At 44.5% G+C, this 25749-nt stretch overlaps 1 protein-coding gene and 1 long non-coding RNA gene across 3 annotated transcripts; one reads left to right on the forward strand and one right to left on the reverse strand.

Moving 5' to 3' along the window:
- Positions 1-4523: 4523 nt before the first annotated feature.
- LOC128906139 (uncharacterized) lies at positions 4524-12088 on the reverse strand. 2 transcript variants are annotated; one of them, XR_008465075.1, is made up of 4 exons: positions 11767-12088; positions 11300-11650; positions 7409-7524; positions 4524-7073 (listed from the first exon to the last, which is right to left on the reverse strand). It is a non-coding gene; the product is annotated as an uncharacterized LOC128906139 (long non-coding RNA). The 2 variants fall into 2 exon arrangements; XR_008465074.1 differs by lacking the exon at positions 11300-11650 and having other exon boundaries at positions 11767-12077.
- A 132-nt stretch (positions 12089-12220) lies between these two features.
- Positions 12221-19510, forward strand: ZNF706 (zinc finger protein 706). Its single transcript, XM_054191867.1, has 4 exons — positions 12221-12357; positions 15435-15571; positions 16749-16856; positions 17502-19510. Exons 2-3 carry the CDS (start codon positions 15437-15439, stop codon positions 16842-16844), a joined length of 231 nt encoding a protein of 76 aa, XP_054047842.1. The 5' UTR covers positions 12221-12357; positions 15435-15436; the 3' UTR covers positions 16845-16856; positions 17502-19510.
- Positions 19511-25749: the final 6239 nt, after the last annotated feature.

Consider the following 25749-nt stretch of genomic DNA (forward strand, 5'->3'; position numbering starts at 1 on the left):
ACGTGAGCTCATCACATCTCCGACAGCAGAGATCCTGTGCAAAAGACCCTCTGTGTGCCTGCTGCCTGTGCAACCCTGTGTGTGGCCCAAAGGAAAGGCCGTGATGAGAGCTCATGACCACAAAGCACAAAGTCTGAGGAAACGCGGGATTATTCAGTCTGCCCCTCACTCCTGCACACAGTGTTGCTGGGCTGGGGTCACGTGTTGTATTTCCCAGAGAAAAGTGAGTGAGGTCTTTACAGTCTTTATAGTAGATCATAATTAGAGTGCCCGGGGACTACACACCTTCCTTGCCACTGCTGCTCTGATGAACTAGGCTCACTGGCCATTACCCGAGGAGTTTTGCTGGCTGAGCTGCCTCTGCTCTGGATTCCTTGGAAGCATGGTCCACAGCAGTCAGTGCTCACCAGCTCAACCTGCAACACCTGCAGAAAGCACTTGAGGAAGGGCTCCCTTTTGCTCCAAGGCTATTGTGTTATTTCTGCTCTATATTCCCTTCACTAACTTAAATTTCCATAAAGCTCCCCCACGAGCAGGCTGACACTACCGTCTCAGGAACCTGCAGTGTTTCTCGCAGATCCAGCGAAAGCATCAAGCACCCACCACTGGGGAACGTTCCTGCTCTGGCGCTCTTTGGATACCAACTTGGGTTGTTCTGTCTTTGGAAACCGTAAGTCCTTCCTAGTGGGGCCTGCCTGGTGCTGTTTTATCACTACAGAGCACAGTACACTTATGGTACCACTGTTTAATTAACATTCATACAATTTGCTGATGATCCTCCTTTATTTCTCTTGTGCTGCAGCTTTGGGCAACTGTAGATATCCTCAGCAAAAAAAAATGACTGTAAGGTCATTTGCATCTAAGAATTTCTATGGATTTAGTGCCAGCGCTCTTAGTTATAATAACAAGCCTTACCCAAAAAAGTTAAAAAGCGATTGAGCAGCAGAGCTAATCTGTGTTTTCCCATGGATTTATAGCTGGATTCTCTGGTGTCCAGCAAGACACAAACTCCCACCAAAATTTGTGCAGGTGGGATGCATTGTCTCTTCCGTGCTGGTCCTGTAGTCTCTAAGAGCAAAACCCGCAGTGCAGCTTGCAGGGCCTGGGGAGGATGCTCTGTGCACGGATGACTGCCTCTGCTGATTAACTGCTCCCTCAGATTTTTGACTGAAATCAGCCAATGGGCCCAAAACTGCTAGTGGGACAGACTGAATGGTTGCATAAGCCTCCTTTCCATGGGAAAATGCTGCAGAAGAATATATGGTCAGACCAACTGCGTGCATGTCACTAACTGCACTCTGAGTAAGCCAATTTACCTCAACCAGCCTGATCCTGTCAACAAAATGTAACTACTAAAATAGGAGACGTGCCAGTAAAGCCTAAGTAGCTCTGATAACATTGTGTATGGAACAGAAAGGTTAAGATAAAGTCGATGGAAAGAATTTAAAGCCGGGTGAGATCTGAGGCTGAAGCAGAGCTCTGATGAGCCAGGAGCCCTGGGCTCAGCTGAGCTTTTCCATTTCTGTGGCAGAAGTACCCCCTGCGCTCGTAAAGGCTCCCCCTGGGAGGAGAGACTGCCAGGGACCGATAGCAGGGTGCTACGCTCCTCCTGAAGAAAAAGTCCTTAAAAATGCAGTCATCATCTTAATTGCTGCCTCTGTCTGTTGGCAATAGAAAAGAAATCAGAGCTACTTCTGAGTTAGTGAGGTTGCACATGCTGGGCCAACATACTGCAGAGGCAAAGCCGGCGGATGTTGTGCTAGAAGTAAATTGGACTCTATAGCTTGAATAGATGCCAAGGAGCAAGTTTGATCATCTCCAAAACAGCAGCTAGCAGACCATGAAGAGAAGCTGGCAGGAAAACGCAGTGATCAGCTGTCAAGATCTGTGACACGTCCTGTGGATGAGGAGCTCAGGGCCAGGTACCGCATTCTTGTACCATGTGCAAGCTGCAAATGAACAACTACACCTCTTTTAAATTCACTTGTGGGCCTTCTGGAAAGAGTCAAACACAGGCAACAACGTTCAAACCAGTAGAGGTGGGCTGGATTCCTCCCAGTATTTCTATATCACACATAAGACTTCATTAAATAGAGAGCAGAACCAGAGAGGAGGCCAAGTACAGCTGTTGCCTGAGCGTTTGCCATGCACCTAATGCTAATGGAGCTGTTTACGTCAGTGCTAGCGAGCAATGCAGCCCATAGTATTACATAGGATTAGCTCTTAGGATGCCTTGCAAGCAAATCAAAGTTCAGAAATTCTTAGTTGCACCTTCCTTAGATGTTAAAGGAATAAAGTTATTCACAGCTGACATTATCTGTCATGGTACTACTTCTGTCCTTATTCAGACTAGCGCTGGCTAAGGCTCCGCTGTGGCGTGTGCCATTTGATTGTTGTTAGCCCCATTCAAAGCCAGTGCCTGAAGGGCAGCAGTGGAGACTTTACTGGACAGCAGCTACCCCAAAGGGGTAAGGGTTTAACTTCTCTAGAGAATTTCACAGCAGGTTGGAACGCGTTCACTAACACCAGGCTTGTCCAGCCTGCACTCAGCCCTTTCTTTGAAGAATGGATATTGGATACTTTTTGAGGATTACCAGTATTGTGGTGGATATCATTGCCATGGTCTTTCTATAGCAGCACAATGGAACAGCTGTTTCCCCCTTGGCATCTGAGTAACGAGATCTTGAGGCCTTTCCTAGAGGCCACCTGACACTTTTGGTCAAAAGGGACATTACTAGACTGTACCAGGGCAAGTAACCCTAATGCTACAGTCTGCTGTCTCCCTCATCACAAGGAATTTAAGAGCTGCAGGCACTCAGGAGCAATGAGGCTTTCTACTGTGTGATCAAGTTGGTTCATTTCTGCTCCAGTAAATCCCACCTAAGACTCTTCAGGATTCACTAAGGTTAGATGAGACACAACATGCAAGTATGCTTACTGGTTTAATATCCCCTTGCCATCATGCTTTCTCCTAACTGCTAAAACCAAGTATTTTGCACCAAGAAAGATGCTGGATGAAGTGATCACCGGTTTCCACAGCCACAATGCCTTTGCCCAGGGCAGGATGCTGATGTGTCAGGGTCTCTGTGTGTTGTGCAGCACACCCACACAGACTGCAAGCACATCTAACACCCCTGCTGAGATTTAAGAATGTAGATGTCCCATCATGAGACAGCTGACGGGCAGGGGATCCAGCATCCGAAGGTGGTGCATTCCACAGGATCAGAAAAAACAGAAGTGAATAGTGAGCCTGCCAGCTGTGCCCTTCACTGATTCTAGAGTTGTCATATAATTCTCCCCGACAGCCCTGAACAAATTCATAGAGACTTGACCAAAGCCTTTTCTCTTGCCTGGGCTGTGCTAAGCACAAGGGTGGCTTCTTCCACCTCCTCCTCTTTCCCAAGACAAAGATTTCCACTTTCTTTGCAGGCGGGTGTGGTAAAAAGCCACCTCCAGTGCTGAGCCAGCAAAGCCATACGTTCTTCCCTCTATCATCACTGTTTGCCCAAGCACCTCGCCCTCCGCAGCGCCTCTCTGAGCGATGAGAGCCACAGGCTCTCGAGCTGCGTAGAGCACAAAGGTTGTTTCCTGACCCAGGCCAAGGTCTAATTAGTGGAGTTAAGAGCTATAGTGCCTGTGAGGAGAGTTGGTCAGGGAGGCTCTATGCCGGCACAGGCTGCAGGGTTGGAGCTACAAGGAAGAAGGTATTTGAGCTTCAGAGTAAGCTACATCAGCCTGAGCCCTTCCATCAGTCTGTTTTACTTGGCCGGCTCCATCTGGGTACTGCTGGAGGTTTCCAAGTCAAAGGTGGTGTCTGAATATCCATAGTGGTTAGTGAACATCAGGCTTTACCTTTTTCTTCATGGAAACTTTGCCTGGCATATGGGAAGGGACATCCAGAGAAAGATTTGGGGAAGATCCTCAGGACTTCTGACCACCCAGTAAAGCAGTCAGGACAGTGTCTCCAACAGGGGTGCTGCTCACCAGTGAGACCCAGGCCTGGTTACTCCAGGGAGCAGGTCGACTCTGCAGTGTATGTCCACCCACGACCTGCGTGTCCTCAGCACAGTGTTAGGAAGTCAAGAGAGAAATACAGGTATCCTGTTTATAAAAACTAATGGAAACCATGGGAACAGACTGGGACCTGACTACACAAAATCTCAAAAAAAGCTTGTAGATGGGAAGCCACCCTCAGTGTCAGCCTTTTTACTAGTGTCGGTCCCACAAGGGCCTGTTCTTAGCAAAGCACTATTCAATGTCAGAAAGAAAGGTAAAAAAAGAATCTGATCCTGATTTTAAATATCTGAGGAAAAGATTTCTCTCACCAAAGAACTCTTTACAGTATCCGAGAAAAATATAGAGGCAACAAGCCTGGGAGATCATTTCCAGTCTAAATTTATCTTGCTTAAAGGTGCACATTTTTAAATAGGGAACAGCTGAAGTGTGAAAGGGCTCAGGCTGTGCTGGCAGCCTTGGTTTGAGCTTTGCACAGCTGGAGTTATTTGTTACCGTGGGTGCCGGGACACAGGGGGCAGTGCCAGAAAGAGCTGGGACAGGGGGTTTGGAGAAGGGTACACTGGAGATGTGGAAGAAGGAAGGCTCAGGTGCAGGATGGTAAGGGATTGCAATCTTGTCTTGGGGATGGAGAGAGAGTGCAGCAGGCAGGTCTTGAAGCTCTGTACCTGTCTAAGCATGGGCAGGATCAATCAGACCTTTGTTTTCTATCCTGGTCTTTTTGCCCATGGAAGCATTGTAAAAGACACTTCCCCATTGGGACAGATATGCAAGTCTCCAGCACCAGGCATTTCCACTTCAGTTCATTATAATTTTTCAGACAAGTTGCAAGAGCACAATTTTTCAAATTAGCTTTACAGACCAGCAGTCAGATTAAAATGAGTCGTCTTTTTTTTTTTCTTTAATCAGGTAGTTTAAATGAGAGCTTTAAATTTTTCTAACTTAGTAAATACTAATGTGCAAAGTCTGTACCTAATGTTACCTCATAACCAGGTCTTGTTTCTTTTCAGCTCTGGGACTCTCCTTTAAGCGCTATTCTGTCTTGCCTGATTAGAGATGTGCACTGAGTATTTTCACAGCAGCATAATTCATCCTCCTTGGTTTTCTCCTGCAGTTTCCAAGCAAAAGCCAGGCTAAAGGACACAGTGAAAAAAAAGCCCTCTGCCTGTGCTGCTCAGACACCAGCCATATAGCAGGAACAGGGATTTCTGTTCCTCCATTTGTGGCAGTCTGTCTTAAGAGTAAACTTATGAGCGTCTACTGAGTAGATGCCCCATGACTGTGCGCTTCATATATCCACAGTAACCCAGCTGCAGTAATACTGACAATCAGCACGTACGTTCCACCTCACTGCCCTGCAAGTAATGTCTTTTGCCATTACTTAGCTGCAGTCTTTTGGCATTGCTGGCTGCTTCCAGAAATGTTTTCTGTTCTGCATCCCATAGCGCATTGCTCTGCTGCTATGGGATCTTTTGCAGAAAGCAAGGGGATACAGTGGCCTGGTGCAAACCAAATCATTCTCCTGATTTCTCTTGCCAAGTCCTATTTAGCCACCAGTGTTTGTGAGCTAGACCTTACTATGTTCAAAGGGCTGTCAGCAGCTGGCAGGAAACACTCGCGATCAGAGCAATCCTCACAGCTCAGTTTGCAGTAGGCTCTTTGGATTCCTGCCTTTACGTCATGCAGTGACTTCAGAGTGAGTGTAACAGGGCATCTGAAAAGGAAAAAGTTGAAATCCAGCAGATGTTTCTCGTGGATCTCTTCCTGAAGCAGCAGACTGCTGGGGCTGAGCCAGCACTGTGGATCTGTGAAAACCAGCAGTGTGTGTGTGGCACTTTCCAATGTCCAAGGCTGCTTTCCTTCCATGAGGAATGTCCTGCAGCTGCGGGGCCCTTTCCTGTGTACTGACTCTCTGTGTGCTCATTCTGGGATGTGTCATTCTGGGATGCACCCTTGGCCTCTGCTTCCTGGCCCAGCAAGATTTCACATGCTATTTGGACAGCAGAAAGAGCTTCCCACCCTGGCCTTAGCAGTTCCAGAATGGCAGTGAAATCTGCAGGTGGATGACTGAAAGACAGATGGAGAGGCTGCCTGGGGATGAGAAGTAACTGCCCCTTCTGCAAGATACAATAAGCAGCTACCAAAATATTTGCTAGTACGAGGGCGGAGGCTTGCAGATGGGCCTGAAGAAGGAAGCAAGCAGAGCTGGTGGATGCTTTGAGCCACCTCAACGTAGAGGCATCTCTGGGATGTGCAGAGAAAGCGGGATGTACTGCCCTCCTTGAGGCTAGAGGCAAGTTGTCAACAATGTTGGCATGTTCGTGAGAGGTTTTAATTACAATTGCTGCACATATTTTAATGTGCACATGACATAGTGCAAGGATTTTTTTCATGCTTCATACATATATTTAACTATATTGGTGGAGAGGAGGGAAATCTAGGTATTCTGAATTAATTAAAAATGTACGGATATATTGGTTTTCACGATAAGGCAGGCACTTGAACCTACACGAGACTCAAAAGCATGAATGGAGGGCACACGCAAAAAAGGAATGAACACATCGGATCAATTGGTGTGCATTTAAAAATAGTAACTGCACGCAATGCTGTGCAAAGCTAAAATCTATTTTAAACTGTTTATACAGAATGGAAGCGTATGTTCTCAAGGTCTCCAGTTTGTCTATGTGGGTTGGTCAAAAAAGTTGTGACATGCCGAGGTAGGCATTTGTGCCTTGTTTTTAGCAAAAGTCACATCCAACAACATGGATTTAAAAGAGAAGAGACTGCAAAATACTTAAGAGGCCACAAAGCAATCTTTGCCCATGCTCTTCAGGAGGTGCATATGCCTTGCACACCTTTGAGGAACTGTATCTCCAAGCTTCTGACTGCCTTCCTCTCTGGCATTCTTCATTCTTTGCTCAAGCCCTTTCTTTTTTTGTCTCTCGGAGGATGTGATCAGCTCTATGTCACATCCTCCCTTGAACATTGTTTTGCCCTTCCAATGGAGAGGAGTGTTCGCTGAAGCAGCTGTGTTCATGATTGCCACAAAGGGTCAGGAGCTATGGGAGGGAAAAAAAAAAGAGAAAGGGCAATTAGTTGTAGTCTCTGTGCCAGCAAAAGTAAAGAAACACAACACAACCTAACATCAACTTTGGGACACCCTTCCCTGGGTTTGTCCTAATTTAAGGTTTGGTGGCAAAAGTATTTCCATAGGCTGCCTCATTGCACAGGATCCTGGGCCCATGGTAGGGGTGAGGTAGAAGCGACCATTGTATCAACTTTTGGAAAAGGTTAACAGATGTGTGGGCACCTGGCAGGCTGCCAGCTCACTGGGGGTGTGGAAGAAGAGGGGACAGTCCTGCTAGGAAGGATAATGTCACTCTTGTTTATGTACCTCTGAAGTCTGCTGATGGGAGGATCAGTATGGTGAGCAGCACAGGGAGGCTGTCAATATGGTGGACATCACATGAAGTTGTCCTTGTTCTGGTGGGTGTCACCTATCAGGTGTCCCTGAAACAACAAGACTGTTCAGAATGGCAGCAGGCAAACTAGGAAAAGATGCTGCATTGCTGCTAATGGGGCTGGTTCTTCAAAGCTAATGTGGAAGTGTAAGGGTATCACAAGCTTGAGGAGCCCTGCCAAGATTGCTGCATTGCTGTGCCGGCTTCCTTCAAAACAGAGCACGGTCTTTGGCTTTCTTTCTCATTTTATTTACTCTTTTTTTATTTTTCCCTTTCATTTTCCATTTTTAAACCTTACAGATCAGCATACTGTACACTACAAAATACTTGGTTCTACAGTAACATGCAGAAAGAGGCATACCATCACTTGCCTTAAAATATTTCTTTCTGCAGTATATATGTATTGTGATTTGGTATCATCTCATACCAGTGCAGAGCTAAGAATCTACTGAATCTATGAACCAAATATGTGATTTAAGATCTCACTCTTTTTTGTATTTGCCACGACAGCGATACTGGGCAATCCCATGAGGTGCCAACACTCCCACTGCAGAAAAGCAGCACACAGCAACCAGGGTCAACGGAGGGACAGGAGTTAATGTTGTGTCAGGGAGGCATGAACTGGATGTATGAGAGCTGGAGCAGTGGTTGTGAAAAAATGCATTCACAGGAAAAAGAATGGTATGCTAACGCATGGGAAAGGGAGGAGGTAGAAGTCCATAAAGCAGAAAAAGGATAAATGAGCAAAACGCTACCCTGTCAGTCCTGTGAGCTAGGTTAAGGGCTGTTGCACAATGTTTTATATCAAACAATACTACCTGTAGAGGACTTCAGCCTGTCTGGAGTTCTGCCTGTGACCATGTCACCTTGAAATTCAGCGATACTGACTCTGATCTACCACCGCATTGGCTTTGAATATCCTTTCAAAGGATACTGGCTTAAAATTCTGTGTCTTACAACCTTCAACTGCAAAGCCAATCTCTGCTGTTCTGCATTCTTGTCAACATTGGTCTGCATCCACAAAATCTAGTGTGAAGATCTCTGTCACTTGCAGGGCTCAGGGCATGTCCTCTTCCCTTCCCTTAACTTGTTCAGACGTGCCGAGGGGTCACGGTGGGACACCAAATGAAATCAATCAATAGCCAGGCACACGGTACTGGCACACATACTCCCTGCAAGTGAATAGCAAAGGGCAGCACTTGACCACAAGCCAGCGTTTAGCTGGTGAGATGATGTTTGATCAATGAGACACTGGATCAATAGCGATCACGGAAGCAAACAAGCAGGAAAAAGATGCAGGCAGCGAGCGCAGTCAGGAACAGCAGTGGGAGGACCTGGCAGGCAGACAGGAGTTGATTCAGAAGGGAGATGCAGCCCCACCTATGCTGCTGTGAGCAAACTTGACCTGCACCTCAGAACAATTGCTTTCAAAATGGGTTTAATAACACATGTCGAAATGTCAGCTGGTGCATAGCAGGGAATTGTGCTGGGGATGCCAGTCACACTAAGGTGACAGACCTCAAACTGACTTGCAACAAAATACAAGTGTCAACAAGTTACTGTTGAGCAGAACAGATATTTTGATCTAATGACAGAAATTGCACCTCTGTGCAGGCACAGAAAATGATGGGGGGCTGGAATCCAAAGAGATGGGAAATGAGCATGAGAATAATGAACAATGAAGACTTTGAAAAGAAAAACTAAAAAATAATCCTGTCTTACAGCATTGCTCCTTCCTGTTTCTTTTGCTGCTTTCCTCCTGAGTAGACCAGCATTTTGCTTTTTCTGGTCATGTTGTTCACTACATTCATGCTTGGCCTTAAATTGGAGTCTTGTTCCTCATCAACAATCTCATCGTGAGAAGATAATAATGTATTCTTTAAAGAAAAAATTGGACTATTCTTAGGAGCTCCATGAGAGCTAAAATGCCTTATCCATGCACATATGGAGCTGTGTTTTCTATATGTATGATGCTGCCACAGATTTCAGTGAATTGTAACCACTGAAACATTTTTCTAAGGCTTGGCTTGGGGATAATGACAAACTCCTTGCAGTTGGTCTACCCTTAACTACTGAGAGGTATTCTTGATTTTCACTCTATTTTAATGCAGAATACTTGGTAATATCTGTGGGGTTTATGAGTTGTTTTTAAATGAGAAAACAACAATTAAACAAGAAGCACGTATACAAATGCTGCAGTATATTTCTAGCAATTTAAAGATACAACATTTCAGTCTAAAGCTTACGTTTATTTTTCATTTTAACTTCTATTTATACTTTCATTCATATACTCTGGCTTGCTTCACCTCGTATGGGAGGAACACAAAGCAGAGGAAGTCCGTAAGTCAGATAAACTGCAATTACGATGGGTTCATTTTGTCAGAGCTATGCAAAGCATCCAGCACACAGACCGGTCTCGCCTCTCCACCAGCTCACCGTATCTATCACCCGTGTATCTCTGCTAACGGGCACACATGCATGGAAATATCCCTTTTGCTGTGATAAGTAAGTTTCTTGCAGTGAATGAATTTTGAAAAATAATTTAGAGCGAATGGGAAATTTTCCTCGTTCTCTTCATAGTAGAAATCTCAACTATTGGAACTCGTATTCTTTTTTCACGCCGGGTTTTTGTTTCCTAGCAGCCTCTTCGGAAGCACCTAAATTGCACAGCCGTGCTTTGGGCAATACAGGGACCAATGCTGTGACCAGGATCTACAGCACAAAGGGACAAAAGTCAGAGCAGCCAGAGGGAAGGCCGTAGTCCCCCATCCTGCCAGGAGATCCTCCGTTCCACCAAAAGCAGAAAAACGTTCAGAGACCAGTTCAACATGGGTTCAAGAAATCTGCTGTATTCGAAATTCTTGTCCAGCCAGGTGCACAGCAGCACCATAGTATGGGGACATGACACTTGAAAGCCACCTCCGGTTCCACATCTGAGGCCAGCAGTCTTCCTAAAATAGTATCAGCCAGGAAAGAGCCTACTTTTTCACTCAGCAGTCTTCTCTCTGATCAAAGCGAAACCTCATTCTGAAAGCCACCTGCTTCCAAGCACAGAACCCAAAATGCCTACCTCTCCCCACCGCCCCACAAGCATGCGCACATGTACTTTCTGGTTTTTTATAGTTGCGTATTTTCATAAAGTGCCAAATGTACTGACAAGATCATTTCAATGCATTTTGGATTGCACTGCCCAGGTATAAGCATTTTTATTGCTGTCAGTTTAATATGGAAGAGATCACTGAAAACAGGAAAAATAGAACTTCGTTTGTTATCATAGGCTTATGTTTGACTGTCTTAGATCTTGTCACATCCAGACCTACTTCCAGTGACTTAAATGTCAATAATCTGCTAAATAGTTCCCCTGTAACTGCCATTGTGCTCTGGGCACGACTCATAATGATGGCCCAAAATGTTCACTGTACTGCTTTGGGGACTTTTTTTGTTGCTTTTCTTCTCTCTCAGATGGAAGGGAACATTGCAGCCACCTAGTCTAGGCCTCTGTAAAATGCATAGCCAATACCTAGTAATTCCTCCAGTAAGTGTATTATGTTTGCTGTTTTGCCCCAGACACAAACTGTTCAAGACTACAGGCTTATTTTAAAGACACAACAATTGCTCAAAGACTGGTAGAATGTCATCTCTGAGCAGAGATGCTGCCTCTATTTCTCCTTTTCCTACCAGGTGTATAATCTGAGAAGGCGCAGACGTTCAGCCTTCCCTTGGGATATATGAAAATGTTGATAGAAAATACAGTGCTAAAGTAAAGTGCTCCTTTAGCCTTCTTTACAGGACCCGCCTACATCTGTATTCAGGCAAGCCAATACCTTTCAAATCGCTTGCGCTGTGAATGCAGCCTGTGACTTCCTCTGCGGTTCTTGCTTTAAATGACACAATAAGATCTAGCGCACTTCAACTTGAAGAAAATTCTGCTTCTCATCTCTGGCCGTTTCCTTCTGCTTTCAGTTCATTTAACCCCTGTAGCCTCTGCATGGGCTTTCTGTGTGAGCTGACACCTGAACAGAATTTCATCCTCTCCGGGATCCCTGCCCGGCCTCCAGCCCCTTCCGTACAGCCTCCCCAGAGCCATTCTCCTGGATCCCACTGAGGAGGAGCAGTAACTATTTTTAGGCTGTGCCGGTATGCTAAGCACAGAGGAATGTGGCTGCGAGCAGGGCCTGCCGGGAACAGAGGAGATGGTCTGAGGGTAGGCTCCTACCGCAGTCCCACCGGCGCTGCGGCGCGGCGCTGCCCACGGCCTGCCAAGGCCGGACGGAGCTCGTTGAAAACCTACCTGCGGGGCAGCGGGGGCCATGATGCTGGGGAACAGCGCGGGCAGAGCTCGGCTGGATCTCTGGCCGCAGTCATGCCACGTCCCTCATCCTTTCCCGAGCACCAGGCCCCCGGCCATGCCGGACATTGGCCCCTGAGGCGTGAGGCACGGCCCTTGCCTCGCAGCCCCCTCAGGGCCGAGGCGGCCTCCGCGGGCCTCGCCCTGCCCCCGAGGACGGCGACCGCCAGCCCAGCCGCCCGGCTGCCAGGACCGGAGGCCGGCGACAACCGCGGCCTCCCGCCTCCCCGGGACCCCCTCACGGCAGGGCGGGGCGGCCAGCGCGCGCCCAGGGCAGGCCCGCGCGGCGGCGGCAGCGCCCTCCCCCCCGCGTTATGTAAGAGGCGGGCGCCGCCATTGGCCGGTGGGGCCGGGTCGCGCGCTGCCAGGGCCGGGCAGCGCGGGCGCCGGGGCGGGGCTGCGCATGCGCAGTGTTCCCCCGCCTCTCCTCCTCCTCCTCCTCTCGGGCAGGCGGCGGCGGCGGCTGCTGCGGGGCCGCGCGGAGCCTTCTCCTCCCGCTCGCCAGGGCCGCCCAGGCCGGATCGCCCAGGCCGGGTGAGCGGCGGGCGCCGGCCCTTCGTGCGGCGCAGCGCAGTGGGGCGGGTGGGGTGGGGGTCGGGGCGGGTGTGACGGGAGCGGGCCTGGCATGGCGCGGCGGAGCAGGCCCGCCCTGGGGGGGAAGGGGGCGGCCCGGCAGCGAGACGCGCTGCGCTCCCGGCCTGCCGTGGGCGGCCTTCCCGCGGCTGGGGCTCCGCGCCGGGGCCCGCTTCCTTCCTCGGACCCCTTCCCGCGGGGCGTGTGGTGGGGCTGGTCGGGCTGCGGCCGCCCCCGCCCCGCGGGGGCCTCCCGGCGGGGCCGTGGCCTCCCTCTGCCCCTTCGCGCTTCAGGCCGGGCCCAGGCCGCGGGCTGCCCTCGCGGTGGTGCCGGGCGAAGGCCGAGCCTGGCGCTCCCCCGGCCCAAGCCCTTGGCTGCCGGGCCGGGGAAGCCAGGGTACCTCAAGCCGCCGTTTGTTTCTGGAAGTGACAGCGGAAGCAGCTGTCGGTGTCCGGTTTTAGGACTTGAAACTCTCTGCTCAGGTTCTGGCTACTTACAAGGAAATGACCCAGCGTGAGGCATTAACATACTGAGGGTCCAGCCTCGCTGCTTTGTAATGCCCCTACTGTTGCCATTATGATTTGGCAGCACGTTTTTGTGGGGTGTTAGGCTTCCTGTGGGCTCGCACATTTTTATTTCAAAACAGCAGGCCGGTTTGCTGGACTCTCTGAGGGTGTGCCTGATAGGGAAAACAACACTTATCTATGTTGTGCAACTGAAATACAGATTTAGCCTTGTAGATGAGTTCATCATTCTTTTAAACGAACTTTGGGATTATTTTTGTCACTTCGAATACTGATAGTCCAAATAGTCTTAATTTTCCAGCAATTGCGTATTCACTCTGTGTGTTTCAACTGTATTAGTGTAATCTGCAGTATTTAAATTTGCAGTATTTCTTACATTATCTTGGATTTTTGGTCTTGGGTATCATATGGAGGTTGATATTTTTAAGCAGATGTTTGTGTTCATGTTTTCTTGTTTGTCTTAAATAAAATGAGCAGTTGCCAAATACATACAAGCTCAATGTGTTTGGCTGTTGCAATGTACTACTTAACAGGCTCTTATCAAGGGACTAAAATATTAAGTAATATCCAAACACTTCATGAAAGTAATTATTTTTTATTATATCTGAATATTTTCTATCAGGAACGCCTGATTTCTATTTTATTAGCATTACAGTAATCCTTCAGAACTGAAGTAAAACCTACAGTTCCTTCTAGTGTATGCAAAGCTGTTGGCAATATCTCTCCTTTATTTTATTCTTTTTAGATGAGAATTCAGTGTTCAATTTAGTGTTCTCATTGAGCCATGTTGTACATAAACAGTGTGAGGCCCTGGCTGGGACGTTCTGGTGTAACTAGCATACAGTGAAACGTAGGCTGATATTTTTAGTCTTATTCAATGCTGTATCTTATGGAAACTGTAGAATGCCACATGTATTTCTGTATGCTGGTTAATAAAATTTGTGTTTTCTCGTGTTCAATTTTGTTAGCCATATGGACTTCTAAATTCTCCTTTAGAGAAACTGATGGGGGAAGAGAAGGGAACGCTGAAGGTGTAGTGTAATGCTTATGCAGAGGGTTACGTGGTGGTGTTAAATACAGTGAAAGAACTGGACTGTGGCCTGAGAGGTGCCTCTCAAGCCGCAAGAGCTGTTCTGGGTCTCAGGACCATCTTTCTGCTCAGTGTTAAGCACTGTGATACATGTCCAGAAATTCTTCCTCTACTAGTGAATTTCCAGATGTAGTTGGTGTTTCATAGAAACTTCATTTTCATAATGGTTTTAAGGGCTTTTCACACGCATTTACTGTAGGTCGGTCTTTGTTTGGATAGGCTGTTCTCCCTCTTGCAGCAGTACAAGGCTGTCAGTCCTTGTTGGAAGGACTGCATGACGGACCTGTGGTAGCCACGCAGTGTCTCTCATGAATACCAAACTTACAGCAAATGCCCAGGCTGTGTAGAGGGGCAGTGACCAACCAGCCAATCTTCTGAGCATGTTAGACTTTACTAGTTGTCCTGCAAACAATGGACGTGGCTATCTGTCCTGTGCTTGTATAGTAAGCCTTGTGCTTCTTTGAGTGCCGCACAACTGGATTGTGTGTGGGCTGTGAGGGACTGCGAGAGAGCTAATAGCGGAAAGTGGGCTGCTGGGTGATATAACCACGCTCTGAAGCCTGCGCTTTTGGTGTGCCCAAATCCTGCCTGGCGTCTGCTCTGGGGGTGGGGTGCAAACTGAATAGGGTGGCCTAGTGGGCTGCATGCGGGTGGAGCGTTACTGTTGTAAAATGTGCTGTTCTGGTGCTCCCTGAAATGTGATTTTTGTATCTTGTTTCTTTCTATGGTGGACCTTCTAATGGCATATGGCAATAGTGTTTGCTTCCTTTATGCTGTTGTGTTATATAGAGTAATGGCTTCTGATGGGGGCGATTTTACTTCTTTCTAAGAAATATGTATGCATGTAAAGTTGGTTGAAAATCAAAATGAGTGGCCACCTGGAAAAATAGCCTTGAATAAAAGGGGATGACCTATTGTTCTTGGCATTTCCAAAGCAGCTCACAAGCACATGCACCAGAAGACAGTACTATAGCTCGGGTAATGCTTTGATTTGCCTTTCTTGGAACCTGTTTCAAGTCCTAGAAATAAAGGTTGAGTCTTAAGCTTTAAAAAAAAAAAAAAGAAACAACTAAATTTTACTGTACCCGTGAAAACAGATAATAAGTATCTGTTAACTGTAAAGGAAACTTTAATTATTATGACTATTGAAAACACTTTTCAAAAGTAGACCTTGGAGCTCTTTGTAGAGGAAGAAACCTTAGAATCACCTAATAATTCTGGTACGTATTTTAAGGATACTAGAACCAGAGAGGCTTTATGTAGTAAAGAACTTGAATGGATGTCTGTCGTATATAAGTTATGTGAGTTGTAGGCCTTATGGACAGAGTGCATGACTGCTTTATGCTCATGGTTATGGCTTCTGAGTCAGCTAGCAGCAGTTGTTTCTCACATTTGTAGACTAAATGTCTTCTTTTTGTTTGTAGATATGGCTCGTGGACAGCAGAAGATTCAGTCGCAGCAGAAAAATGCTAAAAAGCAAGCTGAGCAAAAAAAGAAACAAGGACATGATCAGAAGGCTGCAGCCAAGGCTGCCTTGATATATACCTGCACTGTCTGTAGGGTAAGACAAAATATTATTGTAGGCAGGTCTAGCTTCCAGCCTAGAGCAGAATTTTTAGAAGATTATATACTGGAAACTAAAATACTTCTTAAATGGCTGTCTAGCTTGTTGCTATAAGCATTTGCATCTGTTATGCGACATGCTTACAGATTACTCAGCTCTACTGATAATTGAGATATGAGAAAATTTGAGAGGTCATGTACAGATCTGTTTTGGGTAGTTATTTTGCCTTTTGAACTGCAGGCGTCTGCATGTGCTGTTAGCACAGTATGTAAAAAGTGTGAGATCACTTCCTGTTCAGCCTCCAAATGGAAACATCTTTTCTTTGTGATGGAATTGGCCCATCTTAGAATCACTGATTATTGATATTAATGAGGAGAGGAAAAGTGGTGGTGCTTTAGTGTAAGTCTGATACACAGTAACTTCTACTAGAATAAATGACTTGACAGAAGATCAGAAATGTGAGCACTAATCAGATTATACTTTCCTTCTGGCTGATTTTCCTGAATGTGCTTGTTCTGGAGCTGAAGGATAAACTTGCCATTTTCACTCAAATGGTCAGTCCCAGAATAGATGTGTCACTTTGAATGTCTTAAATAAGATTCCAAATTCGGGGCTGCTCGCTTAAGTACTTGTAACCAGTTCCTTTTCTTGTGAAATCAGGCTGTAGCAGCAATCGCTTTGGGTAGTTGATGCCTGCAACTGTGTAGCAGCAGCGGTCTGAGGTAGCTTGTGCCAAGCAGAGAATCAGTCTGTGACACATAACTCTTTGACCTGTTGAGAAATAAAAAAAATAGCTTTTGGAAAGATTTGATTCTGAAAAGGATACATGTTTATCTTTTAAGTGTTGAAAAAGAGAATGGTAGGAAGGGAGGTTTTCCAACAAACCAGTATGTGAAGTGTAAGATCTGCAGGGAAATTTCTAGCAAGAATACTGTCATCAACATGCCAAAACAGTGAGATACTCATGCTTAAATGCACCTCTCTGAAAATCTGAGGTTAAATATTCTGTCTTAATCTGCAGCTAAGTTAATGTCTCTTCTGTCATTAGAGCGGTGTCATTGAGGAGACTGTTTGCTTCAGGAAAAAGAAAATAAAATGTAGGGGGGGGAACAGGTTTTGTAGTATCATTTAACTCTTGTACTGTGCATAAAGTTAAATGTCTCTCTTTAATCAGACACAAATGCCGGATCCCAAGACCTTCAAACAGCACTTTGAGAGCAAGCATCCTAAGACTCCACTTCCTCCAGAACTGGCTGATGTTCAGGCGTAAAGTTGTCTACAGGTCATTACCTTAACTTTTAAATGATTGTCTGTGAAAGTTATATTATGAATCAGTTTTTTTTTTTACCACCAACAACTGAGACTTAAAACTTGGTTCTTTTCCTTTAATATAAAAATTAACTATAGGTTAAATTTATACCCCTGAAATGTTATACAGGAGAAACAAACTAATAGTTATGTGGGTGAAATGGCAGTGGCATTTCACTGTGTATGGAGGTTGTTTTAAAAGGGATTAATGTTATTTCAAATGGTCATTCTTAGAGTTGTAGGAATACTTTATTATTTAGTTCTTGCGTTAAAATGTTAGTTTTGCTTTGAACAAAATACATATAATAAATGCAATCTGTCTGTTGCTACAAAACATGTAATGGAAATAGTTGTTTAGTATATTTCCAACAATTGAGCCTTTTTGTTCCTGAAGCTATGCAAGTGAATGCAGGTTTTTCTGCATTCAAATATAAAACTTAACCTCTGTGTTAACTATAGAAGAGATTTCCCAATAGCCAGTTGTTAGGCTGTAACTGAAAGTGGCTATAATAAAAGGCTGAAATGAGGTAAAAACCAGTATTATGGTATTTCATTCACATAAAGGTAAACAGCATTGTGTAACAGTTCAGCTTAACTGAGTTATTCTTGTTTTTTATAGGTGAAATCATGGCACCTATTGACTCTTCTACTGTCAGACCTTACATAACAAACCTGCAGCTGCTTTTCTAAAACTGTTGATCAGCAAAAATGAAGGGGCTACAGAAACATTCATATTTTTATGCTGTTCCCTCTTGGGCTTCATGCAAAGACAATTCTGTGTAAATGTACAGTTGTGCCCTATTTGGAAATCCTGAAAAATCAGTCCATACTTGTTATAAAAAATTTTTTACAATTGTAATTATATTGATGTTCATATTGTGTAAAATAACTCATTTAATAAAGTAGTACTTTGATTTTACAATATCACAGATTAAATCCTTGTAGAAGTTCTGTTTCAACTTTCTGCATTATCTGCCTTATAAAATAAAAAAAAGACAAAGTGGAATTTTTCCCCATCCTGCCAAAACATGAGCAGTGTCATTCCACTGAAAGTAATGTACATTACAGTAAATTAATCTTAAGCGAAGAGGGAAGCTGCTCAGATTTACTGTTGAGTGTGCTGCCTGCTTGAGCCCGGTCACTAGTGGTCAAGTTGTTGGCTCAAGGCGCAGCAGACTCCCTAGGAATTGCGTGAGAATCATGAGACTTCCTTCTACGTTTTTGTCCTGTGTACTGGAGTCTAATACTGCAAGCCATTTTGAATGGGATTCCTTTACAATGAGGGATCACGTTCCTTGGAGTCATGCACTGGAGAGACTCCTGTTACACATCATATTTGGTAGATGGCTGAGAGGTGGCAGGACTGAAAGCTTCTGGGTATGCTGGCTTGAAAAATGCTTGCAAATATTAGATTAAAGCGGCTCTGCTCTTAGTTGAAAAATTGATTTGAAAATATTTTTAATCATATTTTGAGCAGTCAGCCGCACATGTTCTCCCACAAATGCGTCTGGTTATTTCAGTAGCAGCTCTTCAAGAAATATGTAAAATAGCCAGCCATTAATAACCTTTCTTCACAACTAGCTTGAAATAAGCCTGTTGGAAAAGAGCCAAAGTAACTAAAATAATATGGCTACTTTAAGAAATCGGATGTGATTAAAGTTGCATTGACAAGAAAAAGCTGGATAATAACTCTCTGGCCAAGAACATTTGAGCAGCTAAACATAATTACCCTTAAAGTGTTCTGGGCTCAGTTCTAATCCCAGATATACAGCACAGAAGTAGTGGAGAAACGTCTGAATTGTGCTAGAAGGTCTGCTATACAAAATCCCATCTTTGGCATTTGGAGGGAGCTTATTTAAGAGCTTTAGTTTTGACCTTGCAGTAAGTAACAACACTAGAATTGCTGTGATTTACTGAGGTTACAACGGATGTAAAAACTCTGGCAGTCCAAGTAACCTTTGCTGCGCAGCAGGACTGTACATCTGACCTTCAAATGGCTTCCTAAAATCTAGGACCATAGTCTCAAAGACTCATTCACTTAAAAGGATGCACTTGGTATTTTATTATATAAAGTCAAAGCCTTTGTCTTCGTCTGCTCATTTGCTCTTTATTGAACTACTTCTGTGAGACTAGCTTCCTGTCCTCTTTGCTGTGACAGTATCTCTGTAAATACTTAATTTGGCATAAAGTTTCTCTGTATGATAGTCACTCTGGGATAACCTGTACACCACTTAACTTTTATAGATAATGTTGTTCTCCTCTGAGAGTAATCCACTACTGCACTTGTACACCTGACATCAGAATGTAACGCTTCATTTATTTTTCTTTAATGTTATCGATACATATATCCTGACAAACTGGCTCCCACAAGGCAAGAAATCTGCTCTCGACCTTTGTGCTGTATGGGGGAGAGGTACTTAAATGTTCTGATGCTGTAGTTTGTCTAAAAAATACTCTGAGCGCAAATGGATAAAGATGTCTCTTGCACTGATTGGTATTTGGTAATCTGGTTTTACTTTGAAAAATGTTTTGGGATGTATCCCTATAGCTTGGTCCTGAGGTGAAATATGTGTTCTATTCCTTCAATTCAGATTGTGTAGCATTAAATAAAAAGATTTTGTTTCATAAGCAATCTCTCTTAATGAGCACTGGAGAGCTGGAAAGCTGCATCACTAGCAGGATGGTTAACTTCAGTGAGAGTTTATTTTCAACAGTTTATGATGCTTAAGTTGAAAATACCCTACGAAGTGGTGGGTTTTTATGTATTAGAATGCAAGGTTGATCCTCAGTTCAATAAGATCCCTAGCTGCAGTAGCTGCAATCTCAATTACAAAAATAAATGAAAACTGTGACTGAATTGTTATAAAGGCTTTATAAGTATAGGGGGAGTGCTATACTAAACGGGGAAATCGTCCTCATTTAGAATATCTGCAATATTCCTTGTACCTAAAAGGCCAGAGGAAGCACTAGGAGTTCTTCATCATCTCTTCCTGATCTGGAGGATGGCACCCTGTTACCTGGCTAAAGACACAGTTGTGCATTGTAATGTGTCTGATTAAAGAGAATTAAAAAACTAAATTGTAAAATGTCATATTTCCTGCCTGCTTTTAAAAACAAGTATTACTGCACTTACAAAGTTAATTTCCTGGCTTTGGGCAGTCCTGGAGCTTGAAGCTGTCAAACTTCACAAGAAAAGAAAAATAGGCCTGGAAAGTTTCCCATGTTCCCTTGGGAAAGATTCGTCTTTGTGCAGGGGCAGCATTTAGGTAAAGGGTTCTCATGTTGTCAGTATGGGCATTAGCTGTCACTGATAGTTGCGGAGCAACTTTAAAAAATTATTTTGGATTTTCAGAAGCCCACATCTCTTCTGGGAGTCTCTTTAAATGACATCTGAAATAGCATTTTAAGCAAGGCTTAAAATGTTTTGGGAAGTCTCAATCTAGATACTCAGAGTAAAAGTTATCATGTGTGATTATGATGAGGCCATCCTGGGGACTACTGAGTAGTCAAGAACAGTTTTGTAATTTGTGTCACTCAGACGAGTTTCTGTACCTCTACTGTACCTATCTCTAAGGGTTTCTGGTTTCTTGCTATCAAAAAGCTGCGTGAAAAATAAATAAAAGTTGAAGACAGTTGCTATGTAGCCTTAAGGAAGTAGTTGGCTTTGTGCAGTGCTCTTGAAGCGTCCCTGGAGACTATCCCTTTTGGTTATTTGCTGTTGAGCTGAAAACACTTCAGCTCAAGTAAAGCTAATAATGATCACGGGCTGTTTGCAAGCCACATAGTAATGAAGGAATTTGTAGCATTTTTGTAAACTGTATTGAATTGTTTTCCCATCTTGATAAGAAGAGCAAATAGATGGAATTTCTTTTATCACCAAATACTGATAGGCTTGAGGTCTGTTTTGTTTCCTGTTTTCTTAGAAACAAGTTGGGGAGTCTTTGGCTTTAATAAAAGCATGGTCTTCCCAACTCAGTTTGTCCTGCAGAAGCTGTAAACAAAGTAAAGGTCAGCTTGTATTTCTGCCTACTCAGCCCCATTCTGTTGTGTGTAATTTTAGGGCCTTTGATTTGCCTGTTTAGAACCTCGCAGATTTTGCAGGGAACTTTGAATTCAGCCCCAAAACTCATGTTTGGACTGGTGTTCAGTATGTGGTTTTCCATATTCTGTAGCAGCATCAGCAATGTTGCGCTAGTGCGAACAGTGGGAGGGTGTAAAGTTCTCTCTTTAGAATTTTGCAATCTGTTCTGAAAATTATTTGGAATTTTTAAAATGCATTGTCTATTGTGTTACAGGTTTTACATAGATAAGGCACAATAGATACTGGGGGAGTTACCTTGGTAGCTTTCAAAAAAAGGTGGAGTAGGCTGGGTGTACATTGTACAATTCTCTCATATGGCTTTTAGCATAAGAGGACAGGAGGGCAACAGGAGGAGTCTGTAGTTGTCCCGACACTATTACACAACAGGAATCGGTTCAAGCAGTGTCTCAGGTTTTTCAGGAAATACGGCACAGCTTTCCTCTGAGAAATACCGTCCATTAAATATATCAAGTTAAGGTCCATCCAGCACTCTGATGGCATGGAAAACATATTTGTGCGTTCCCTGTTTGTAGCTGTTAGAAAAATCACAAACAGTGTGCAAAACATCACTAGATGCTGAAGAACTCTCAGCGAAGCAAGGACTACGGGAAATCGGAGAAAGTTATCTAGTCTATCTCCTCGCTCTGAGATTGGATCAAATCTGCCAAGACTAACAAGCGTTTCTCTAACTTCTTGTTGAAAGCTTCCAACAAAAGGGATCCCATGCCCTTAGAAGCAGCACGGACCACTGTTGAACCATACAGCTGGAGAGTTACCACAGTAGATGTGGTGAGTAGTGCCCTCATTTGAACATTACTATCATGTTCTCATCGTCTTCTCTCTTAAGTAAACCCAGTTAATTGAATCACTCTTCATAGGTCATGTCTTCTAAGTCTAGTGATTGTTGGTGCTCTTCTCTGGATCCTCTCCAGTTTGACAGCTCTTCAATGGTGTGGTCCAAAATGTGACCCAAAGTGCTGGCTGAGGCTAGTGCAGAGTAGCTGGAACAATTAACTTCTGGCTTTTGCATATATCGGTGCTGTTAATGCACTCTGGAATGATACTTGCCTTTTTGCAACAGCATCACATTGACTTGCATTCTGTTCATGGTCTGTGAACATCCCAGATCCATTTGGGTACCACTAGTAATCTCCGTTTTGTGCCTATGTATTTAGTGCCCGCATATCTGTCTCTAATGGATCTCAGACCAAATCTGTCAAGATACCACCAGTCTAGTCCCGTCTCCTGTGCCGTTTACAGTTCATACAAGTATGGTATCATGGGGAAGCCCTGCAGATGTCCTCTTTTACTCTATAGTGTGAGTTGTTCATGAACACACTGAATGGGATGGATCCCAGGCAAAGCCTTGCCAGGACCCTGCTTGGGTATCTTCCCAGGTTCCCAGTAAGCCTTTTGTAATTACTCTTTGAGGGCGTTTTGTACTGCTGTGGTTCTCCTTATGGTCAGTGTGGATTGGAGTACCCTGTTTCACCTGTAAGGACTTCACAGAATGACTAGGCCTTTACAGCAACAGGGAGATTTGGGATCCTGTGCGCCTGTGGCCACCGGCCCAGTTTTCATGAAGAAGGAAATGGATGGTGGTGGGGTCTGGCATATTTGTTCCTGACAAATCCACGCTGGCTGCCTGTTCCTGGGTTACTTTTCCATATGCTTTTACAAATAAATAGAATTTTATAAAAGTTACTCAAGCCTTTTTCCAGGTGTAGGTTGACTGACAAGAGTCCCTCGTCTCTCTTTAAATTCCTTGTGCTTCTCCCACTACTTTCTCAGGCTCTTTTCTGTTCACAGGCTCTGTGAGTTCTCAGGGCAACACTCATGGTCCACGCTGACGTGGCTGATGGCTGGAGCATCCTAGGATAAGAGTCATGAGCTATTGTCAACTTGAAATACCATCTAAGTCCTCTGAATACTTCAACTTACTCTTTCAACTTCTTTACATGCTTTCTTGAAGTCAAAAGTGCTGTTTGTTACCTACTCATAAATCCTATCTTTCATTTTTCTTTCCTTCCTCATCAAGTAATGTACCTATACTGAACTTTATCTTTCCCTAGATATTTATAGGCTTTGTATCTGCCTTTTAGAACCTCAGCTGTTTTTTGGCTCTGATAATGAAGCTGTTATTTGTTGACTTTTGGGCCACCTAAAGCCCAGCCACCTGTCTGTCTCTCAGGAGCCGCACTAACTCTTACATTTACGCAGCACGCTGCACAGCCTTTGAAAATCCCTTTTAGTTTTTTTGTTGAGTTTTTTTTTTTGCACAGTTTGCCCACTGTGAAACTATCAGAAGCTCTGCGTACTCCGTCCTGATCAGTTCATGGTCCCAAATGTGCCAGCGCTGCAGACTTTCTCACTAAAGTTTGAGCTGTGCTAAGTGTTTACTTACCCGCAGGTTGGCAGTGAGAAGGACACGACAGACCAGGCTGGCCTGTTAAATCTCCTGGGTGCGCAATAGCTGTTATGCTGTATATAAAACTGTATAGCACTAATTAGAGGAAGTGTCCGAGTGACTTTTCACCGGACATCATTCTGACCATTTCTTCCTCTTGTTTTCAAGGCCGTCCCTAAGCTTTAATCATTGCGGTCTGGTCTTTTCCATATGGATGCTGATGCCATCCAGCCCCTTGCCAGGAGTAGATGGTGTCTGTCTGCTTTACCTTTTGTTTTCCGATAACGGGGTAATACCCACACTGCCTTTGTGTCTTAGACGGTGCTTTGCACAATGAAAGTACCCCTGGAAAACAAATGCATGTTAATTGCACAGCATGGTCTCAGGCCAACAGGATGGGCCTTCATCTTTCGCTTCTTATTCCTGGTGTGCCATCAATTTCCAGAAGCCATTACCTGCTGATAGTTTTAAGTCCTTTTGGTATACATGTTTTCTTTACCTCTAAATGGTCACTATGTATTTTGCAATAAGACGGTTGCTTTATTTTTAATTATTTGTGGATCTTTTGAAGGGTGAAAACTGAGTATTTATTTCCAACCAAAGGAATAACTGAAGAATGATGTCTTCTGAAAAAAAAAATACATCCAAAATGTTTATATATGTCCTGCTGGGATTCAGAATTCTTATGGTCATTACTCTCTTTCTGTTACAGTAATGCTTAGCACAATGGCACTTTCTGTTGCTGAAAGTGACAAATTTCAGTTTTCGTGTCACAGGGGACTGTGTGCTGTATGAGAACTGAGCAGGATGGTCTCTGTGCAATGGAGCTCCTTTTTCCCTCCACACAGGAACAGAGGGAAAAATAATTTACATTTGTGACTAGATTTCACTTGCTGTATTTTGTATTTAGAAAGTAAATTTAGATTGTTTGTGATTTTAGAAAAATTTGCTTAACCCTTAGATAAATTTTCTAAAGGGTGCCTGCTGCTGGTATTAGCTCTTACCAGATCAATGCTAAAAGAGAATATTTTTTGTAATGAGGCCTAAGAAATACTGTTTATGGAGGATGATGTCAAGAAGGGTTAGGAAATAGCACACAGCTGCTTTTTGCTGCTGCAGTAAATCATTCAAAGAATTTGCTATTATGCAGCTGAAAGAATGTGACACTGTTGGGACCACAACTGCCCCTAGCGAACAAGGACAACTCCTCAGCTTCTGGCCTGCTTTCTAAACGCACAAAGCATGCTTGTATTTTTCTCAAGTAATAATTGAATTCTGCATCGCTGAAGTCAGCAGGAACTTAATTTTGTCATTTGCTAAACATTCACGTGCATGTGAAGAAAGTTGCTGCTTTGAACACCTTTGTGAAGTCTGTAAATGACGTACGTTACTAGAATCAGTTAAACTGACCTCTCTATCAGAAGACGCGATTTCTATGTGTCCAGGAGATGGATGCACTAGTCTGTCCTAGAAAATATACACAGTGCTGTACCAAGACAGATTTCACAAACCGTAGTTTATAACATCATAAGATGTTTTTAGACTCCAGGCACTGTCAATCCTCAAAATTTCTCCTGCTATTTTATCATAAGCCTTTTAATTGGGAATGCCGTGTGGGCAATATGACTCTCTGGACCTCACAGGAACTAGCGCCCCATGGACAGAGATTTGGAAACCACTCTGTTAGACGCTTCTGAAATTAATTGTCTCTCTTGCTTGCTCTGCGGCTCCAGGCATTTTCTCAGGACCCAAACATCTCTGTGTCACCCTCCCTTCCCCAGCTGGGGTGGGTGGACGGGTAGGAGCACGACCATGTAACAATGAACTACTGACTGCTAATACTAACGCGATTGCACTGTCTATTTTTAGTCAGTGGTGGCCGGACTTCACCTTTCACTCCTACGAAGGGACAGAAGCAACCCGGCATCTGCAGAGGTGCTTTCTGGGGCTGCTGCTTCTGGACACCAGCCTGCCTTCCTCTCGAAATGAGGGTTGTGGAGCCACACGAGCAGTCTAACCAGTCGTGTCTGGTCGGCGCAAGGTCCGAACTGTCAAACCCTTTGGCTGAAGACAGACGAATGTGACAGAAAGGGAGGTGTCTTAAAGGCAATCCTGTCGCCGTAAGCTTTGTGAAAATAGGCAGCTGGTAGAGGAAAGGCGCTCTCAGTCATTATGAGTGCGCACGGTGGGTTAGAGCTGCGAAATAACCTCCCGCAATGCTGGACGCCAGAGAAACAACCGAGAAATACCCAAACCACATGACAAATTTCCATCGGTGCTTGTGTATTTCTTTAGTCAGGAAGAATTCAGGCTGAAGCACCTGATATCGAGTGCCTGGACCAGACTTGCTCAGTGTCAGAGCTTTGGCCATGGTGGCTC

The sequence above is a fragment of the Rissa tridactyla genome, chromosome 2 (genome assembly GCF_028500815.1).
Source record: "Rissa tridactyla isolate bRisTri1 chromosome 2, bRisTri1.patW.cur.20221130, whole genome shotgun sequence".
NCBI lineage: Eukaryota > Metazoa > Chordata > Aves > Charadriiformes > Laridae > Rissa > Rissa tridactyla.